Source organism: Poromitra crassiceps (genome assembly GCF_964638095.1).
Source record: "Poromitra crassiceps genome assembly, chromosome: 16".
NCBI classification, from domain to species: domain Eukaryota; kingdom Metazoa; phylum Chordata; class Actinopteri; order Beryciformes; family Melamphaidae; genus Poromitra; species Poromitra crassiceps.
The window spans coordinates 22,270,598-22,293,592 of NC_139645.1; the positions used below are offsets into that span (position 1 = coordinate 22,270,598).

Consider the following 22,995-nt stretch of genomic DNA (forward strand, 5'->3'; position numbering starts at 1 on the left):
TACCACAATAGGCAATATACAAGCCCAACCAGGCAACCTAGACGGGGGTAGCGTCCCACGCACACCCACGGCTAGGGCCGGCCGCCTAGGCCGGAGATAGCCCTGCTAACGGAGCTACCTCCCGGCGAGGGGAGAGGTGGTAGGCAGCCACCCACAGCCTTAGAGGGCAACCCCGTTGCACTCTGACTCAAGTCCCAGGCTGAGCGGAATGGCTGACTAACACACCTTCAGGCATTGTACCTACTGTACCTCTCCTTTGTCTGTCTCTGATCAAAAGTGGAGAATCCGAATGACGGAGCTCCGGAGCCGCACGCCTGTCGAACCACGCCAGGTTGCGAGAAGATCAAAGATGACGTATGGTGGGTCACGGCGCACCTTTATAGACACGCAGGTGCCCCACGTCACGTACGTGACTACGTTGGTATAAAAACACTCGTCTGTCGCGGAGCGCGAGATCATTATTCACAGTTAAACTGCCACTGGCAGTCAGGAAGGAATGAAACAGAACTACTGTTATGATTGTAATTTTCTGCAGGGCGTAGCATATAAACCGTTCTGGTCATTATAATGTCCCAACTCAGTCTCACAAAGAATTGTGACATAGTAACGTGGGTCCACAGCCCAGACGTTCTACTTTCACCAAAACACATTTACAATTGTTCAAAAATAAAGTTTGTTTGGCCACTAGAGGTCGGGCCGAGGCGAGGATGATGCTCCCACAACTCTCTACTGGGGCAACTCGGTGGTCACAGCCGGCTTAGTAACCAGGAAGTAGCTGTGGACTGAGGCAGAAACTGATGTTCACATTCAACTATTTTAGAGCCATTGTTGTGAAACTAGAAGGCTTTGTGCTGTGGGTCAACATTTCTATTCCATAATTATTTGTGAGATCATGTTGAATCTCCATGCTGCACTCTTTAGATCAGTGCAGGCTTTCAGTCTCTGAAGATGGATGTAATTTTGTCTGCAGATTTTAGTATGAAGGTTTAATATGTATATTATTCTGTTCCAGCTGCTTGAGGAGAACATCGTCACCTTTGTGAAGATGGAGCTGAGAAGGTTCCGGAGGGTTCTGAGTCCAGATGAGGCAGAATGCTCAGAGAGTCAGAGGGTGGAGGAGGAGGTGGATGGTGTGGAGGAAGAGCAGAGGAGGAGCACAGAGGCTTTTCTAAACATCACACTGCTCTTCCTGAGGAGAATGAAGCAGGAGGAGCTGGCTGAGGAGCTGCAGAGGAGTAAGAGTCTTTAACAGCTTTAATGTCATGGAGAGAGAGGGGAGGTGGTGGACAATGGGTGATTTATGTCTGTTAGAGTTTTGCTTAGTTTTCAAGACAATGATGCCACCTATAAGTGAAAGAATTGACAAAACAACATAGGAACAAATCATTTGGGGCACCTCATCTAATTCATTTGAATCAGGTGCACAAGCTGTAGCTGGAAGATGCTGTCAAGCCACAGTTCTCAACCGCAACAAAGAAAGAACATATAACCAAACAAGAAACAAATTATTAGAGAGAGAAGAACATTATATTTGACTTTTGCTCATTTGACTTGTTAAGACCTGTTTAATTTTTTCTGAATGTATTTGAGTCATCATCGGTTTGGATTGGAACATGCCAAATCCATTCCAACATGAACACAAGATAAAGAAACTGAGTTTAGCCCTCCTTCATGTTGGAACTTTACAGTTTATAGTGGCTATAGTTTAAAATGATAGAAGCCATGAGCATGTCCAAACTCTGCTGAAAATCTAAACATTTGCCAAACGAGATCTATTCATTACAATATTTAAAGGTCAATGAGCAGAATCCCTCTGGATAATCTGGTAAAATTATTAATTTGTTAATGTGAGTATATAATACGCTGAACATAGTGGTGCACACTGGCAAAACAAAACAGCACCACACCAGTTGTCTTTCACACTGAGCTGCACACAATCAGGACCTGTTTGTCCACTCACCACTGATGAGCTGAAGAGATGTCATGGAGTGGAGATACACATTTACCAGGAAATGTTCACATTTCTCATGTTTACCAAAACATCTGCTCACTGATGTTCTTTGTTCTTTCAGAAACTCAACATCAACATCCACAACAAAAACACAAATCCAGTCTGAAGGCGAAGTTTCAGTGTTTGTTTGAGAGCATTGCTAAAGTAGGAAACCCAACACTTCTGAGTCAGATGTACACAGAGCATTACCTCACAGAGGGAGGGAGTGGAGAGGTCAATGATGAACATGAGATCAGACAGATTGAAGCAGTGTCCAGGAAACCAGTGAGACCAGAAACAACCATCAGATGTGAAGACATATTTAATCCCTTACCTGGAAGAGACAAACCAACCAGAACATTGATGACAAAGGGAGTCGCTGGGATTGGGAAAACAGTCTTAACACAGAAGTTCACTCTGGACTGGGCTGAGGACAAAACCAACCACGATATACAATTCCTATTTTTGTTCACTTTCCGAGAGCTGAATCTGCTGAAAGATAAAGAGTTCAGCTTGGTGGAACTTCTTCATTGCTTCTTTCCTGAAACCAAAGAAGCAGGAATCTGCAGGTTTGATGGGTTCCAGGTTGTGTTCATCTTTGACGGTCTGGATGAGTGTCGACTTCCTCTAGACTTCCAGAACAACAAGGTTGTGACTGATGTTACAGAGTCGACCTCAGTGGATGTGCTGCTGACAAACCTCATCAAGAGGAGACTGCTTCCCCTTGCTCGCATCTGGGTAACCACACGGCCTGCAGCAGCCAATCAGATCCCTGGAAAGTTTGTTGACATGGTGACAGAGGTGAGAGGCTTCACTGACCCACAGAAGGAAGAGTACTTCAGGAAGAGATTCACAGATGAGCAGCAGGCCAAAAGAATAATCAAACACATCAAGACGTCACGGACCCTTCATATCATGTGCCACATCCCAATCTTCTGCTGGATCTCTGCTACAGTTCTGGAGGATCTGTTGAAAACCAGTGAGGGAAAAGACCTGCCCAAGACCATGACTGAGATGTACATCCACTTCCTGCTGGTTCAGTGCAAACAGCAGAACATCAAGTATCATGGGAGAGCTGAGACAGATCCACACTGGACTACAGAGACCAGGGAGATGATTCTCTCTCTGGGAAAACTAGCTTTTGAGCAGCTGGAGAAAGGCAACCTGATTTTCTATGAAGCCGACCTGAAAGAGTGCGCCATTGATATGACAGCAGCCTCAGTGTACTCAGGAGTCTTCACACAGATCTTTAAAGAGGAGTGTGTGCTGTACCAGCAGGAGAAGGTCTTCTGTTTTGTCCATCTGAGCATTCAGGAGTTTCTCGCTGCTGTCTACCTGTTCCACTGTCACACAAACAGAGATGAGAGGGTGCCGGAAGAAGAAGAAGATGAAGAAGATTGGGAAGATTGCGAAGAAGAAGGAGAAGGTTACCAATCCCTGGATTTCTTCTTGGGGAATGCCATGGTCAAATCCCTGAAGAGTAAAAATGGCCACCTGGACCTCTTTGTCCGCTTCCTTCATGGCCTCTCACTGGAGTCCAGCCAGAAACTCTTACGAGGCCTGCTGGGTCAGACAGAGAGTAGGCCTGAAAGCATCCAGAGAGCCATCAGCAACCTGAAGGAGATGAACAGTAATGAGAAGAAAAATGCACATTTCTTCACCTCTCCTGAAAGAAGCATCAACATTTTCCACTGTTTGATTGAGATGAATGACCAGTCAGTACACCAGGAGATCCAAAAGTTCCTGAAGTCAGAGAACAGATCAGAGAGTAAACTCTCTGAGATTCACTGCTCAGCTCTGGCCTACATGCTGCAGATGTCAGAGGAGGTTCTGGATGTGTTTGACCTGGAGGACTATAACACATCAATGTTGGGGCGACAGAGACTGATCCCAGCTGTGAGGAACTGCAGGAAGGCTCGGTTAGTACTCCGTTAGTAACAGTATAGAACAGTCTAGACAAGCGGTTTTAAAAGTGAGGCGCGACTTCCCTGACGTGACGTGGAAAAAATAGAAGTAAATGCACAGCCTCCACCAGATATGTCAGTGCAGTCACAAAATTAGCGTACGCAGTAAAAGTAAAAGTAGTGTACGTGGTTGTCTGCAGAGAGTCTGCGCGCACACCCTCTGATGACGGAATTTACGTCACGCAGACCGTGGCTTCATCCGGGAGCACAGCGCCCACAGTCTGACTGCCTCTGTGAGGTGAGCTCAGGCTGTCAGAGGAGAAACCAGGAAGAAGGAAAACACATTTTTTTTAAAAATGCGCGTTTCACCAATCTGATTGCGGCAGTTATTTGTATGTACATCAAACACATATATGGTCATATTTTTGTATCTGTTGGGGAGCTATTTCAGACAAATTTTACAAGATTTATGGGGCTGGGGAACTGTCTGTCCACGCTGGCCAGCCTGGCTGCAGACACAGTCCATAGAGGATGAACATACAGAGAATGCAGCATTTACTCCATACACTTCACGGGGCGGGTATCCTGCTAGTTATAATAAAGATGATTAAAAAAACGATTAAAAGTCCTTCAGAGTGGATACAGATGTATACAATGTTTAAAAGAGGATATTTGAAAATAGCAGGATCAAGAGGTTTTAAAATATAAAAGAATATAGGATAAAGATGTTTTGGAACTCGTTATGCCCGAGTGGAGCATAGAACAATAATAGTAGGTAATAATGGCAATAATAAATGTTGAGAGAGACAATTTTCCTTCCACCAGGCTCAGGTGCATGTTACAAAACACATTAAAAACACACAGACACATACAGTATAATAAAAACTGACAAAAAAAACTGACAAAAGCAGTGTTAAGATGTTAAAAGTGCAGTGCCCATTTAAAAGACAATACTAGTAATAATATATATATATATATATATATATATATATACTGTATATATGTGTGTGTGTGTGTGTGTGTGTGTGTGTGTGTGTGTGTGTGTGTGTGTGTGTGTGTGTGTGTGTGTACAGGAACTAATCTCCCATGCAGACCCTGGCACCGTGACATGATTGCTAGCTACCTAACTACTTGTGTATGAAAGTTTCCCCCAGTCTTCTCCTGCCTTCAGCTCATGTTAGAAATATCATAATTACAGAGAGTCACATGACCGAGCTGACAAAGTGGTAAATATGACGCTGTAGGCTCAAAACTTTAAAAGTTACTAAACCCCAACCAAATCTGTGGTGAAGCCAGACTGACTCTAATGGTGTCAGGCTGTTCTACTGAGCTGTTTTACCACAACTGAACAGCCTGTGGAGCTCACACTGAAATCTCCATCATTTTTCATTTTTTTCTTAAAGGGGCCATATTATGCATTTCTTAATTTTGTATCATATATATGTTGTTACAATCTTGGATGGTCATATTAAACATGGGCTAAGCTTCATATAAATAGGTGAAAGTGTTTTAATGTTACCCCCATGAACCCCCTCTCCCCCCTGTGGACTCTGAACCAAGCCAAGACACAATGAGCAGGTTTAAACGCAAGGTGCGTTGTTTTATTTACAGTCTTAACTCAGGATCTTCCCTTATCGGGGCAGGTTTGCAAAAAGACGTGAAGCAGTTTAGGCTAGGATTAGCCTGCGGGCCAACGCAGGGGAGTTTCCTCCACAATGTTTGCCAGGGCTCAGTCCTCGGTTACGAGCTCCAGTAGCGTGCCTGTGTGAGAGGAGACATGAGCGGTCAGAGCACAGCAGACAGCCAACATCGTATGCTTAAAGAGAGGAATGGAAGTAGTACATACCGCCCGACAGCAAGGAGAGGTCCCATCTCGAGGAGAGCCAGCCACACAGTGATCATTCCGAGCCGCCCTGTTATCTAGTCAGACTGATTAGGAATCTGTCTCAGCTGGGTGCGCCACACTATTCAACAGGTAATTTGGGAAATACCTCTCATTGATGACGCGGCCCGAACAGCGTCTCTGTTGGGAACCCCCGGCTCTGATGTCACTGTGGTGGCTGGTCGTCCTCCCCCTCTCACCTGCTGGGGGGTAAGCTGCCGAGACTCCACATATCCTCCCCCTAAGCTCGCTGCCTGTGCGGTGAGCTTCACTATCCCCTGCTCCATCTCTTTGGGACATGGCATCGGCGTGCGGTATGTCTTTTCCCGGTCTATGTTCCACTTTGAATTTATAGTTCTGGAGTTCTAGGAACCATCGCGTTACCCGATCATTTTTGTCCTTATTCGTCGCCATCCATTTGAGGGGGGCGTGGTCGGTGATGAGGGTAAACACCCGGCCCCATAGGTAATAGCGTAGGTGGTGAATGGCCCATTTCACCGCCAGGCACTCCTTCTCCACTGTCGAGTAGTTTCGCTCATGTTTCAGTAGTTTTCTACTTATAAAGGTAACTGGATGTTCGTCCCCGTCCACCATCTGGGCCAGTACTGCTCCCACTCCTGTCCCTGAGGCGTCGGTGTGGAGGACGAACGGCTTGGCGAAGTCTGGTGCTATGAGCACCGGCTCTCTGCAGAGTGCCTCCTTCAGGGCAAAGAAGGCGGCGTTGGTTTCGTCCGTCCACTGGACATGATGGGGGAGCTTCTGTCGCGTTAAGTCATATAGGGGGGCTGCGATGGTGGCAAAAAAAATTAAGAATTTCAGATAATAGGCTATTAGTCCTAGGAAGGACTTCACCTGTTTTTTTGTCATGGGTCGGGGCCAATTTTGTATTTTCTCCACCTTCTGTATCTGTGGTTTTACACACCCCCGGCCTATGGTGTACCCCAGATAGTTGGTCTCCGTCCAGGCCAACCGACACTTCCTGGCATTGGCTGTGAGTCCTGCTCGGCGGAGGGCTCCCAGCACCGCTTCCAGTTGCTCCAGATGTTGCTCCCAAGTGCTACTGTGGATCACTATGTCATCCAAATATGCCGCCGCATAAGCTCGATGGGGCCGGAGGACTCGATCCATGAGGCGTTGAAAGGTGGCTGGGGTGCCGTGTACACCAAATGGGAGGACGCGGTACTGAAAAAGGCCGTCTGGAGTTGCGAACGCGGTCTTGGCCCGCGCTCGTCTGGTTAGGGGAACCTGCCAGTACCCTTTGGTGAGGTCCAGTGTACTGACGAACCGAGCGGGACCCAGCCGCTCGATCAGTTCATCCACTCGTGGCATCGGGTATGCGTCAAATGTTGATATTTCATTTAATTTCCTGAAGTCATTACAAAATCGTAGGCTCCCATCTGGCTTCGGCACGATGACTATTGGGCTGGACCATGGGCTGTGTGACTCCTCTATCACCCCCAGTGCCAGCATTTTCTTCACCTCCCCCCTTATGGCTTCTCTTCTGGCCTCTGGAATACGGTAGGGCCGCTGTCTCACCACTTTCCCCGGTATTGTCTCAATGTCATGCTGTATGGCGTGTGTCCGCCCGGGCAGCTCAGAGAAAACATCGTGGCTTCGTCCTATGAGCTCCTTGATGTCCTGTAGTTGGGCGGGACCCAGGTCCTGCCCGATGTCCACCGTGACCGTCGGGGCCGGTCGTTTTTTGGTGCAGGTGAGGAGGGCTCGGGGGGCGGGTCTCTCGGCGGCATGCCATGACTTCAAAATGTTCACATGATATATTTGGTGTCCTTTCCTCCGCCCGGGTTGACAGACCCGGTAATTCACCTCTCCCACCTTTTCCGTCACTTCAAATGGGCCCTGCCACTTGGCTAGGAACTTACAGTCATGGCTGGGGACCAACACCAGGACCTTCTCGCCCACCTGGAACTGCCTGGGGGTGGCACCTTTGTTGTAGGTGCGCGCCTGGGCTGCCTGGGCCTCCTTCATGTGCTGTCTCACCATCGGCCACACCTTTTTCGCTCTCTCCTGTAGCCGGTCCACGTGTTCAATGACACTCCGGAGTGGGGAGGGCTGGCTTTCCCACGCCTCCTTGGCCAGGTCGAGGAGGCCGCGGGGGTTGCGGCCATACAGCAGCTCAAAGGGGGAGTATCCGGTGGACGCCTGGGGCACCTCTCGGATGGCGAAGAGCACATAGGGGATCAGCTGGTCCCAGTCCTTCCCGTCCACGTCAATCAGCTTTTTCAACATTTTCTTTAATGTTTGGTTGAACCTCTCTACGAGGCCATCGGTCTGGGGGTGATAAACAGAGGTTCGGATGCGGGTAATATTTAACCATTTGTATAGTGCCGTCATGACCCTCGACATAAAGCAGGACCCCTGATCCGTGAGCACTTGTTCTGCTATTCCCACCCGGCTAAACAACATGAAAAGTTCTTTGGCTACATTCTTGGCATTAGCCGTGCGTAATGGTATGGCTTCCGGATACCGAGTGGCATATTCAACGATTACCAGAATGTAGCGATGTCCTCTGCCTGACTTCGGGAGTGGGCCCACTATGTCCATTGCCAGCCGTGAGAATGGGACCCCGATGATGGGCAATGGGATCAGGGGGTTCCGGTACATGGTCCGGGGGGCTGTTTTTTGGCACTAACTACAACACAGACAAAATTCTTCAATTGCTCTTTTCAGGCCGGGCCAATAGAAGCGGCTTAGCACCCGGTCATACGTTTTCTGTACCCCTAAATGAGCCCCCAATTGGTGTGTGTGGGCCAAATACAACACCCGGGTCACATAGGTTTTCGGCACCAACAATTGGTTTACAATTTCCCCCCCCTTAGTTTTGATAGCATACAACAATCCATTTTTTAATGTGAAATGAGGAAAAGTTTGCCTCACCCCGGTACATTGGTGGCCATTTATTGCGGCGACGGCTCTGCGGGCGGCGTCTAAGTTTGGGTCAGCCCACTGGGCGGAAGCAAACTCTCCGCGGGGCGGAGGCCCAGGGTCGTCTGGAAGCGGAAACTCTGCGAACGCATCCTCTTCTAGGGGGGGCGTATCATCCTCGGCTGGTCCGGCTGGGCCGTCTTCTGCAGCCGAGCTTTCGGACCTCGGGCCTTCCGAACCGGGTCGAAAGGCTGGGCAGGCGAGGCGCTGACGGGGACCCCGTTTTCCCCTCGGTTTCCCTCGTCGAGGGGGACCAGGGCGACATCCGGGGCTCAATACCGGCTGAACAAGGGGCAGTTGGTGCCAATCAGTAGCGGTACCGGGAGGTTGGGTACTACGCCGGCGGCGACTCTCACCTCGCCTCTCGGTGTCTGGACCCGGATATAGCTGACTGCGTACAGCTTAACGTCTCCATGGACGCAGGTCACCGGCATGTTCTCCTTCGTTATGACCTCGGCTAGGTCGGCCCGGACGAGCGTCACCACACTGCCCGAGTCGAGGAGAGCGTGGGTGTCGGTGCGGCCGACTCGGACCGGTAGGGTCGCCTGCTGGTGAGGGCATAGACGGATTATGACTTCACGGGCCCCTGGGCCGGGCCCCCTCACGGGCCCCCCCTCACAGCGCAAAAAAATAATAATAATAATTTTTTTTTTTGCCCCGACTTTTTTTTTATCCAGAATGCAACTCGGGCAAGTTATCAGATATCTGCACTGATTGCAAAGGGTGGACAAGCTTTTTCATGTGGTGACTTTGTGAAACAGTGTCTGAATGTGGCTGCGGATATACTGTGTTCACTCCTGAGATTGCATCCCTGCAAATTGTCATGGCAAATTGTTTACAAAAGATGGACATTAAAGCTGATTTTCAAAATACCTTGAGGATTTTTCAAGTTGTGAATTAAGTCAAATTTCTCTCTTGATTACAAAGGTGGAAAATACAACTGTTTTTAACTGGGTGTTTACTGATTAAATGTTTAAGCTCCCCACAAATGCAGATGTTTTTTTTTAAATATATATAACCAATTGCAAATTATTACAATTACCAAACAGATAAAAAGTAGATTATTATATTGAAATGTTATTTTAGATTTAGAATGTTAATTTTCTATAAAACACAATGCATTTTAATGTAATTCCACAACGTTTATTTTTGGCCCTCGGCCCTCCACCCAGATTGAGTTTTGGCCCTTCATGGGAAAGAATTTGGGCACCCCTGAGCTAGAGTCTCTTCGCAGGCCGCCTGCGAAGTGAGCTCAGGGGGCCCATAAGCTAGAGTCTCAGCTGCGAAGTGAGCTCAGGGGGCCCATAAGCTAGAGCAGGGGTGCCCACACTTTTTCAGCTTGGGAGCTACTTTTAAAATGACCAAGTCAAAGTGATCTACCAAACATATTTATTTATATATATATACACTGAGTATACAGTGGAAAACAGTGGAACAGTGGAAAAACAGTGGAAACAGTGGAAAAACAGTGGAAACAGTGGAAAAACTGTGGAAAAACAGTGGAAACAGTGGAAAAACAGTAAACATTTTTTTTTTTTTTTTTCTTCTCCTCAATGCCATGCGATTGACCACACTACCTTGGTCGGCGGCGGACGGCGGCGGCTGTCGCGGCCGGGTCGGTCTGGTGGGGCTGGCTTTCGGATGGGATCACTCTGTGTGGAGCGCATCATGTCCGCGCTGACCTGGTGGTTCTCCAACAATGCCACCAGGGCATTCAACGAGGTGGGGCTCACCTGGGCTGCATACTTTTTGGCGTCGGGCGGCAAAGAGCGAATACATCTGTCGATGACGAGTCTTTCTATCCAGGGGGCCTCCCCCGGGGACGTGAGCCAACTCTGGGTTAGTCTCAATAAATCGGTGACCTGGGAGCGGGGTGGCTGGTGGGTGACATATGCCCACCCGTGGTACTTTTGAGCGCGTGCCGGGAGGCTATAACCGTAGCTGGCAAGGATGGCGGTGCGTAACCTTACAAAGTCCCGGGCCTCTCCCATGGACAGGTCCCTGCAGACCCGCTGCGCTTGTCCCGTGAGGAACGGGGCGATGATGCCTCCCCAGTTGGCCGCCGGCCATCCCTCTCTCACGGCCGTGCGTTCAAAGAGCTCCAGGTAGGCCTCGACGTCATCATCGGGGCTCTGTTTGGTGAGTACATCTCCGGGTGCCCGTGAAGTAGTTTCGTCTTTATCGATTTTTTTTATCAATTCTTGTACAGCCTGCTGTAGTTCCGTTTGGCTTTTTATCAGCGCTAATAGCGCCTGCGCTTGCTCCATGCTCTATGAGGTTGGCGTTGACTCAGAGTGCCTGCGTTCTCCACCATTTGTGGACTCTGAACCAAGCCAAGACACAATGAGCAGGTTTAAACGCAAGGTGCGTTGTTTTATTTACAGTCTTAACTCAGGATCTTCCCTTATCGGGGCAGGTTTGCAAAAAGACGTGAAGCAGTTTAGGGTAGGATTAGCCTGCGGGCCAACGCAGGGGAGTTTCCTCCACAATGTTTGCCAGGGCTCAGTCCTCGGTTACGAGCTCCAGTAGCGTGCCTGTGTGAGAGGAGACATGAGCGGTCAGAGCACAGCAGACAGCCAACATCGTATGCTTAAAGAGAGGAATGGAAGTAGTACATACCGCCCGACAGCAAGGAGAGGTCCCATCTCGAGGAGAGCCAGCCACACAGTGATCATTCCGAGCCGCCCTGTTATCTAGTCAGACTGATTAGGAATCTGTCTCAGCTGGGTGCGCCACACTATTCAACAGGTAATTTGGGAAATACCTCTCATTGATGACGCGGCCCGAACAGCGTCTCTGTTGGGAACCCCCGGCTCTGATGTCACTGTGGTGGCTGGTCGTCCTCCCCCTCTCACCTGCTGGGGGGTAAGCTGCCGAGACTCCACACCCCCATGAAGTCTCGTAGACGAGAGGACATGGATTTGTGCGAGAACATAGTTCTAGTGACGTCAGGTTACCATGGTGATAACAAGCCTAGCCCGGGCCGGCAGTGCGCGCGCGCCATAGCCTTCACCCGTCCCCCCTGCCCCTCCCTTCCCTGTTCTGACTCCTCCAGTACACTGCCGAATTGTCAACCTAACCCGCGTCACCAGGCGCTCTCCAACCTGGCTGTCTACAACAGTAGTCTCATGGAATAACGGATTTGAGACCGCAAAAACAAGGAGACGACTTGGAAGTGAGCCAGGATGTAGGACTGAAGTGGTAAGTTCTGAAAATATGTGTCTCATTCCAGCATCGGTTGTACCTAGCAGACAATTGTCCAAGTCCCTCTGATCCGAGTCCCAAGCGAGTCTCAAGTCAATTGGTCCCGAGTCTCAAGCAAGTCCCAAGTCTTTCCTTTTGTCGGCAAGTCAAGTCAAGTCACAATGTTATTTCAAGTCAAGTCTGCTTGTTGCCAAGCAACACACTTCTCTCAGACGAGCTCGAGACAGCTGACAGACAGCTCCAACTCAGCTCAAACTTATAGAGTTGTATTCAAAGCATAGAAACGTTCTCACAGCTCAATTTAACAGCGCCAACACAAGCAGTTTGATCACAAGTGCAATCAGTACTGAATGCGATGGCAGACTGCGCACTGCGGGCAGTTGACGAAGTCAGGAAGAAATTGAAAGATCTTCCGATGCATCAGCTTAAAACCCGCCGACGAGCGGAGGTCCTGCGCCCAAAACGTCTATATTTACAGCACATATCGATCGATATTTTTGGAGAAGATTCCGGCCGCATCACGCGCAGATCAAGATGAGACAGCTGTCAGTGAGTAGCTACGCATTTGGGTGTAACTTTTACGCCTGCTCCATACACAGACGCAGCGCATACAGGGTGCACTAGTCATAAAATTAAGTTAGTCGTAACTTTGAGTTCTACATCGGACGTAGCGTGTAAACCTAGGCGTACGCCCAGCTGGTGCACTCGGCTGATCTTGTCACAAGTCTGAGTCGAGTTTCGAGTCATTTTCTTCCAAGTCCGAGTCGAGTTTCAAGTATTCCAAGTCCGAGTCGAGTCGGAAGTCGTCAAATTTGCGACTCGAGTCGACTCGAGTCCGAGTCCCTATGACTCGAGTCCAATTGTCTGGTACCTAGTAGCTAGGAAGCGCTATCATTACTTACCGCCGGCTGGGTAACGTTAGCACTTGTTATTAGCCTAGCAGCACAGCTGCCTTTCGTAGACATGAACAACCGATGAATGACGAAGGCACACATTTTCAGAACTTGTAACGTTAGTCCAACTTGCTGACTTCTCCAAGTCCTCATTTTGGTTTGGTCCGTGTAGCCTTTGCTAGGAGAGGCACACTATAGTCACAATCATTTGGGAAGTTAGCTAACTAGCTACATAAGCTGTTGTGTTGTGGCTTGAATGTGACGACAATAGTGTGAAGCTCGCCGGGCAGGGCGCGGAGCTGTAAAACAATTATATAAACGAGCAAGGGATTGTCAAAACGAATTTGACCATCGATAACAAACGTGACTTGGGCGTAACAAGCAAGGCTATCAATTGATATATCAACATCCCCCTAGCTATCTACAGCTCCGCTTGGCCCGGGCTGTGCCGGGACATTTCCTTCGGCGGCTGGCCGAGCAGGGCATCACGTACCACGGCCAAACACAAAAACTCCTCGCGCTGACCTCCTGGAGTATTTCCCGGAGGGTGGGGGTTCAGGGACAGGACCTAAAACAGAGCGTTTCAGACAGAGGCTGAACTGAAGGGGGCAGTGAGAGCCAGTACAAGATAAACTGAGTTTTTTCAACTATGACTGACGCAATAAGTTACTCTACTGGAGGCCAACAATAAAATAATAATACATTATATTAGCAAAATATGGGCCCTTTAAACTGTTTTTTACAGAAATGCTTTAATATGATACAATTGCATTCATGTATTATTTTCTGTTTGGTTTATGCTTATATTATACATTAATCACTTTTGGAAAATGTCAAATTCTATAGTATAAATTATTGTTATTATTATTAGGAGGAGGAGGAGGAGCTTAATAGGTTTTGATCTCAGCTCTGCTTTGATAATCTCTCATTTCACATTAAATGTGTAAACAGTCTTTCTGTCTGTGAACTCTGAGACCTCAGCTCTGAAGTTCTGGGTTCTGGGTTTTCAGGCCCGGCGCACCTGTGGGTGTGCATTAAGGTAAACCAGGCGTGGCCATGCTAAATCCTCATGTTTGCTCAATTCTTTGCACTTAGAGCTCTGAAAAGCAGGTCTAAAACCCTGCTGCACCTGAGTGCACAATTATTCTCCGCACTGCTCCAGCAGTGCACAGGAACTCCTTGGGGCCCTATCTTGGTACAAGCGCTATCCGCTTTTTGCGCTTGAGCCTGGGTTTGCACGCCTTACGTCTTATGCTATCTTCCCTGCGTCTTATGCTATCATCCGCCTCACACAAGTGCCAATTTGTGTGTTGGGCACGACACCTTCCAGTTTTGCACCAGTTTTGGTGCAAAAGCCAGTTTTGGCCAAACACAGGTGTGGGCGTGCCCTAAGCCAAACCAGGTGTGTCCCCGCAATCCTTGCCTTCTGTTATCATCAGCATGTGCACAGTTCTTTGCGCACGGATGTCCCATTAAAATACAAATGCCAGGACATCAAATTCTGCTGCTAAAATTGTGTAACAGCAGATTACTCAGTGAGGCAATCAACTATTATTCACTGAAAACCTTTATCACATGTAAAGTACCACAATCATGCTGATATCCTCTTTGTACAGTAGGCTACCCTCCCTCTCTCTCCAAAACCTTGTGTGTGCGCGCGCACACACACACACACACACACACACACACACACACACACACACACACACAGTAGATTACTTTGAGCAAGTCGTGTCGACCAGTGATACAGTAACCCCCTTCCCTGCAATTGCACGCATGCAATAGCCTATTAAGATGAATTTTGATATGTTGAAATAGGCTAGAATTAAATTCTCACACATCCCTGCCTATTAAAGAAACAAATATTTTTACATGTGTATGTTATAGCCTATTTATATGAACAAAACGTCTAATGCACGTGGCCAACCATATGACATTTGCGCAAATTAATTGGAGGGAATGAAAGGAACGACACTGATTGGTTGTGTGGATGATCCCGCCCTCAAGCCTGCACGCCTCTGAATAATTTCCAGAGTTAATCCTGCATAAATCACTGTGGTGCTGGGACAAGTGGCATAATAATAATAGAATGTGTGCTTTCTCTGTCTAAAAGAGTTAGTTTGTAGAGTTAGTAGTTATGTAGGCATTAGCAGTTGAATACAGCATGGTTTCAGCATCTGAAAATTTAAGCTGAGATAAATGCCTTTTTGTGAAATTCGATAGAACAGTCACTTTAACCATTTATTTTTGTCATCAGTAAGACGTCAGACATCTAAACAATAGTTCTGAACAGTAATTTCCTCCATAACAGCACCCTCACGCCCCTCTCCTTCAAACTCCTCCCTCCGTGTGTGTTCCCCTCCTCCCTCCGTGGCTGCAGCGGGTGTGTCACAAGCGAGTTTCTGCTGCCTGGCGGCCCCTCGTCGGGCCGCGGGCGAGTCTGGATGGGGCTCGCTCGTTTCTTGGGGTTTCGGTTGAAAGCTTTGATCAAGCTTTTGCGATTCTGGGCTTATTTATGCTGCGTGTTTCAAAGTGTGTTGCACCCAGTCTATTTTTGGAACCCCCCACCGTTGTGCGCCACCGTTGTGCGCCAGCGTGAAAGCGTTTTCGCCAAACCATTCTACAGTATGAGAATGGTTTCCTCACGCTTTCCCCTGCAGTTTTGGCTCGGCTTTTTCTAGTCTGGAGAGCACTGTCGCCACTTAGTGGGTCGGTGGAATGGGTTGTACACGTTCGGTGGCTCCCATATTTTTATAGGAGACGTAGGGGGCTTTGATCCACGTCCCACCGTCAAATTTTTTTTTTTTTTTTTTGACGAGTTGACTCGTCCACGGCAGTCAACCGTTGGTTTCTGCTTGACGAGTTGACTCGTCCACGGCAGTGAACGTGTTAAGTGCACATAAAAAAATAACATTATTTTGGGAGTTTATGTGAAAATTATGAGGTGAAAATGTTTTGTTAATATGATCGATTATATCGAGGGGGGCTCTCTCTCTCCGAAACCGCACGCGTGCACACATACGCACACCATACTGCAGATTCTCGCCCAGATTAATTAATCACCAATGCCTTAATGCCAATTAATAGCCTACTATAATATTAGTCTACAATTATTCCTCCCCTTTGAGTAGCCTACATGCATCTGTCAGTTCCCATCTCGCTCCCTCAGGAAAAAGATAGGCTACAAATAGGGGTTAATGGGAAATTAATTGAGAAAACTTGGACATTGTAGCCTACTTGCAATATTATTGTCAATCAAATGTCTCTGTTTCCTCGTTGCAAACATGTTTCTATTTTCCAGCCAACTAAAGAACCTGAATTGCATCAATTAAAAGCTGCAAATCACAGATGTTTTTAAATGATGTGATGATTGTTGTGAGATGTCAACACACTTGAGCACGCCCCCATTTTGTGGTGCACTCAGCGCCAAACACGCGCAAGTAATTCACATGTATTAACTCTCACATGTAAAAAGGACACAGACTCACTGCTTGTCTCTAACATGAAGATGATAGTAGGAACTCTAGAATTAAGAAATTCCTTGAACCCCTCCAGCTCCTCAGATGAACCAGTGAACACACAAAACAAATCATCAATGTATCTACCAACATTTGACAAAAGAACAAGAAGGATTGTTCTTATAAACATAATCAACCTCAAATTTGCCTCGTTTTATATATGAGGTCACACCCATTCTCTCATTAACACTGAGGAAAGCCACAGGCTGCAACACCTCTGTTCACTGCTGCTGTGTGGATTAAAACCTTTTTTTCAAACTTGACCTGTGAGCGCTGCTAGTTCCATTTGACTTTTCAGCATTAGCTTGAGCCTAAACTGAGTGAAGAAAATATATGAATATATAGGCCCCTATCTTTGCATCGGCGTAGTTTCTAGGCCGAGCGCCTGGCGCAGTGGGCGTGGACCAGCGCACTTGATATCTTGGTGTTGGCGCTACACGCAGCCTAAAGCATTACAACCATGCCTTTTAAGCGTAAAATTATGCACCGTCATGCTCATTGGATAAGTGCAATAAACGAATCGCACGCTTGCCTTTTAAGCTCCAATTCCAGTGGTCCAGCAAAACCAGACAAAAGCCAAGCGCTCTGCCCCCCCCCTCCCTTCATCCAGTCTGTCTTTCTCCATATATAGGCTATTATTCCATATTATTATGCTTCTCAAACCAATCTAACTGCAGTTTAAATACTGCAAGCATGTAAATACGCTACACTATAGCAAGATCAAAGTGAAAAGAATGTTCTAAAGGCATCAGCTAGAAAAATATAGCCCATCCCTATATGATGAGATTAATAGATTGGTGAAAGTTTGTCCAGAAAAATATCGTTTTCTCTCCCCTGCTAGGATGGTAGGATATGCACATAAATATAGCCTACATTATGTAAAGTCATTGCATAAATGTGTTTTTATTGTAAAACTAAAATGTGAAGTAGAGCCAAGTTATTGGAGCGGACATCACAGTAGGACATGACAGAAGCGCGTTACGCTGTTACTTATCTAAATCACGTTAAATCGACAAGGGACATATATAGGCCCAGGATGACATATAGGTTTCACATAGGGTGGTGTTTTCATTTCGATGTTTTATTTGGTCCAATATTGAAATGTTCTACAATTGCAGGTTGTGTTACCATTAAACATTATTTAAATCGACCTTTATATCTATTTCGGCTCATTTGGTTGCTATTTAGTAGCGAAATGGAGAAGCCCATTGCATGCTGGGACATTCACAGGCAGTGAACTTACAACTGCTTTTTCCTATGGGACGTGTGTTGTGTCTGTCTGAGCGAGGGAGTCAGAGAGAGACAGTCGTATTGTGCCTGTCAGACTGAGGAGAAAGGGAGAGAGTGACACAGAGAAGGGTGCCAGAGGGGAGCGCTCCGCGCAACTGGCGCACTCAATAGGCCTGGTTTTCAAAAGCGCTAAGCGCTAAATTTACGGCAGGTGGGAAGATATCATTAGGCCGATATTTAAGGCCGACACGCCCATTCTCGCCCATTCTGGGACTGCGCCACGCCCATTCGGCCTAAAGCGCATATCTCTCATTCTCTCTTGGCAATGTAAATAAATAGATAATGAAGAGTTCATTTGCAGAAACAGTTAAGTGCCATTCTTAAACTGAATAGACAACACCTGTTTGATACTCCTGGGAGTGCACATTAAAAAATAACATCATTTGGGTGATTTATGTGTAAATTATGAGGTGAAAATGATTATGATCGATAATACAAATATGTGCCGGGTTCTCCACACCCACAAACGGTATTAAAGGGAGTGAGAGACGGGAATCTGATTGGTTTGATTGATGTGATGCCCAGGGTCTGGGCTTTACATCAATCAAACCAATCAGTGTGGCCTGCATCATTCTTGCCTGCACAGGTGACAAGCACGCCCATTTCATGATTTTGCATGGAGCACACAGGCATTTTGCGTGGCAGGGAGAATAGCAGAGGGTTTGGTCACGCCTCCAAATTGCACTAGTGCCCGCTGTTAAACACCGCACAAGCACTAATCAGTGCGTTTGCGAGACCAGGGCCCCTGGTCTCAGCTGTGAAGTTCAACTTCTTCTTTATTCTTTATTCAGATTGAGGTTCTGCTGGTTGACAGAGGCTCACTGTGAAGTCGTGGCATCAGCTCTGAAGTCCAACTCCCATCTGACAGAACTGGACCTGAGTGACAGCAACCTGCATGGTTCAAAAAAAAAAGTGAAGCTGCTCTGTGCTGGACTGGAGAGTCCACACTGCAGACTGGAGACTCTGAGGTCAGACATCATATTTAATAATCTGCTGATATGAATATTATATGAATTTTGTAATGTGTGGACGTCTGTATAGAATCGATCAATCTGAAATCAAGCATGATCTGGTTTTAGGGGCTTAGATCTCAAATTCTACTCATGTTGTTTGCCTTAATCATTTTACTCTGGAGAGGAGAGAGAGGGAGAGACATATAGGCCCTAATTCACCTGATTACTATTTATGCAACTTCTTTGATTCTGTTATATAATACTTGTTTTCTTGCCTTTAAAGGACGGCTTTACTGGTAATCAACCCACTTTGTATCATATATAATCTCAGTAATATAAGCACATGGGCAGCCTTTATCTTCTCTCTGTTTACCTCACGGAGAAAAATGGAGAGGGGGTTGTAGCCATTTCAGTAGGGGGTGCTAAAGCAAATGGTCCGGACCAGTTGGTGTGGTCCGTCACTGTACCACGGACCACTGGTGTGTGGTCGGTCAGGTGGTCTGTCACGTGGTCCGTCAGTGTTCCTTATAATAATAATAATAAATATAGCCGCAAGCGGCGATGGGCGGGGTTCAAGCCTTGCGCAGATGACAAAGCTTCTGATTCTGACTAGGACATCCTCCTTGATATATCTGACAAGTTTCGCGATCATTGGACAAACAGGTGTGGAGTTACAGCCTTTTTTATGTTAAGCAACGCCCATTTCTGGCGTTTATGGCGCCCCCTTTTGGTGGAATTGCACCAAATTTGACACACATGGTCTGGGATGGTCTCCGAAGACCTCCTGCAAGTTTCGTGAAGATTCCTTCATCGGTCATGAAGTTATGACAATTTAGCTGTGAGGCCACGCCCCTCTCAACTTTAACGATCAATATCTCCGAAACTAAAGTAGATTTTCAAAAATGCAAAAAGCACGGTTGTAGAGCTTGCTCCAAAGATGCTTCCTGGCGATGCTGGTGCAAATCGGTCCAACGGTCTAGGAGGAGATGCAAAAAATGTGTTTTCCAAACTTTTCCAAATATCTCAAAAATTTTCCAGACGGACATTGAGGGTCCTTATGGCAAACTTGTAGAGCAGGTTCACCTGAACATCTGGAAAAAAAAGTTTGAAAATCGGACCAACGGCGTGGAAGTTATGGCCTTTAACGTAAAACCGTGGATTATAGCGCCACCTTCAGGCCGATTCGAAAAATCTTTCTTGAGCAGCTACCTGCCAACAATATCTGTCATTGGGCCAAATGTCAGGTCTCTACCATTTACCAACTCACGGGAATTTGCGTTGGGGCAGATGAACAAGAACGGGAATAATAATAATATATTCGGATTTAGAAAAACAATAGGGTTTCAGCCCCTTCAGGGCTTGAACCCCTAATAAATGGGAAACGGAAGGTTTTTTTTTTTTTTTTTTTTTTTTTTTAACAATTTATTTAGACTTTTCATTTACAACTGTAAGGCAATCATCACAAGTGTATATAACTTCGACAAGCATGAACAGACACATGGCAGCACATTCACACATAATACAGGACAGACAGGGGGAAACACGAAAATAAAAAATAAAATACAATTTAAATTAAATAAAACATATTGATGGCTAGAGACTTGTTAAAGATAAATAGAGGTCTTTGGCAAACTTCGATTTAATTAATTTCAGGGACTTCATGTAGAGTTGGGTTTCATTAAAGTAGCAGGTAAAGATGGGTGGAGTTTTGATAAATTTGGCCTTATGAATAAAGAATTTAGCTAAGATTAGTAACACATTGATCATTAGGTCCAATTTTTTGTCTTCTAATATTACACCAAAAACAATACTATTATAATCAAGAACAGGCATTACTGTGTTTTTTCCATTTAACCAATCGATGAATTGTTTCCAGAACAGTTGGGTGTGAGAACATGAAACAAAAAGATGCTCAGTTGTTTCAATATCACCTTTACAGAAAATACACTCATTGCTCTCAAATCCAAATCTTAATCTTAAAAATTCACTGGAAGGGTAGAAGTCATTCATTATTTTGTAATGAATTTCTTTTGTTTTGGGTGGAACTGGATATTTGAAGAATTTTGTTCTCAATCTACATAATGCTGGTTTGTCAAAAATATTCAAAATATTATTTCTACAAGAACGGGCAGTGTATAAATCATTTGTTAGAATAGACCTTGTGAATTGGTTTGAGCACCTTTTATCAAGAAAATGTATTCCATTGATAAAAAGAGTGCAGAGATGAGATGAGGACTGAGAGTGCAATGCTATATTTTTCGCTAGGTTAAGGAATGCTTTGGGAATGGCATTGATAAGCGATTTAAATTCTTTGAGGTTACAATCAAAATCATATTTACAGCAAAAATCGTTATGAGGAAGTACATTTCCATTTGCATCTAATAGATCCATTACACACCAAATGTTTCTATCCATCCAGTGCTTATAGAACATGGATTTTCTTTTGTGAAGTATATATCGATTGTTCCATAGTGGAGTATTGTGAGGAGTGAAGTTGTGATTGTAAAATAATTTCCAAAAAAGTAAAACCTGTTGGTGATATTTAGAAAGCTTAAGAGGCAATTTGGTGACATTATAATCACATTTTAAAACAAATTCTAGTCCACCTATCTTGTTGAATATTTTTTGAGGGAATATGTGCCAGATACTGTCAGGGGATTTAACACACTGTTTCAACCAATTCACTTTAAGAGTTCCATTCATACATTCAAAGTCTATTGCTTTTAGTCCACCTTCACAAAGGTCTTTAACAGTTATAGCTTTTTTTATATAGTGAGTTCGATTCTTCCATATAAAATTAAAGTTGAGTTGATTTAAGGATTTAACAAAGTCTGAGCTAAGTGCTAAAGAAGATGCAGGATGGACACCTCTGGAGATGCTTTCCATTTTGGTGAGAAACGTTCTACCGAAAATGGATAAATCTCTTTGTAACCACATATTAAGTTTTCGTTTACATTCCACTACTTTGTTTGTCAAATTAAGCAGTTCACGTTCCTTCTGATCTTTTGTTATATAAATACCAAGGTATTTTACCACAGTTTTAACTGGTATGTTATAAATCACATTCTGGTCATGTTCATGAATAGACAGCAGATCACATTTTTGGATATTGAGAAATAGTCCAGAGGCCTTTGAAAAGAGTTCAATATTCTGTAAGGCGACAGGAATCTGATGTTCATCCTGGAGAAACAAGGTTGTGTCGTCCGCGAACTGACTAATTGCGAGCTCTGTTCCAAACATATTCAGTTTTTTTAAGTTCTCACAATTCTTAATCATAATAGCCAACATTTCTGCCGCTAAAATGAACAGTCCAGGGCTTGCCGGACAGCCTTGACGAATTCCTTTCTGTACGTCAAAACGAGGCGAGGTACCATGAGGTAATGAGACACAGCTGTTGATGTTCTTATATAAAGTCTCCATAGCCTTAATGAAAGAGTCCCCAAAACCAAAAGCCTTTAGAGTACGGAACATGAAGGGGTGTTCGATCATGTCGAAGGCTTTTTTGAAATCGAGAAATAGAATGAAACCCTTGTCCTCGATCATTTCACTGTAATCTAGTACATCTAGAATAAGACGGATGTTGTTGTATATAGATCTACCATTTAAAAAACCTGACTGCGTTTCACTTATCACTTGGGATATACCTTCTTTTAGACGAATTGTGTATATATGTGCTAATAATTTATAATCATTGTTCAACAATGTGATAGGTCTTAGATTGTCTATGACTTTGGGATTTTTGCCCGGTTTTGGAATTAACACTATGACCCCTTGCTTCATACTTGTTGGAAGATTATGTTCACCAAGAGCCTCAGTCAACACTTTATACAAGAATTCCTTGATATCACACCAAAAGTGTTTATAAAAGTTAGCTGTCAGACCGTCAGAGCCCGGGGATCTGTCCAAGTGTAAACGCTTAAGTGCATTGTCCATTTCTTCAAGTGTTATTTCTGCATCACAACTATTTTTGAATTCTTGTTCAATCGTGGGAATCTTATCTTTAATAAGCTCAAAAAACGTTGAGCAGTCATGTTCAGAGTGTGACGTTCTATACAAATGGTTATAGAAGGAGTAGATTTCATTAGAAATTGCTTTAGGATCAGAGCATTCTTCATTTTCAATCAGCAATGTTTTGATTGCATTTCTCTCTTGACGGCTTTTTTCTAGTTTGCAAAAATAGGAAGTGTTCTGTTCTCCTTCTTCTATCCACTTAGCCTTTGAACGGATATAAGCACCCTTGGCTTTGTAAATAAAGATGGAGTCAAGCTTGTTATGTAATTCCATAATTTTCTGTTTGTCCTCCTCCGTGGGATTACTTTTATTACAGTGTGCATTTAACTCTTTAATTAAATCTTTTTCCTCTTTTCTAGCTGTAAGGGCCCTTTCTTTACTAAAGGATATTGAATATTTTCTAACCT

At 45.4% G+C, this 22,995-nt stretch overlaps 1 protein-coding gene across 1 annotated transcript; it reads left to right on the plus strand.

Moving 5' to 3' along the window:
- Nucleotides 1–289: 289 nt before the first annotated feature.
- LOC310791524 (NLR family CARD domain-containing protein 3-like) lies at nt 290–22,981 on the plus strand (the record flags this gene model as incomplete). The annotated part of the gene is made up of 4 exons (XM_083653198.1): nt 290–359; nt 2,073–3,909; nt 18,416–18,592; nt 22,948–22,981. The coding sequence occupies 4 exons, from the start codon at nt 290–292 to the stop codon at nt 22,979–22,981; spliced, it is 2,118 nt and encodes a 705-aa protein (XP_083509324.1).
- Nucleotides 22,982–22,995: the final 14 nt, after the last annotated feature.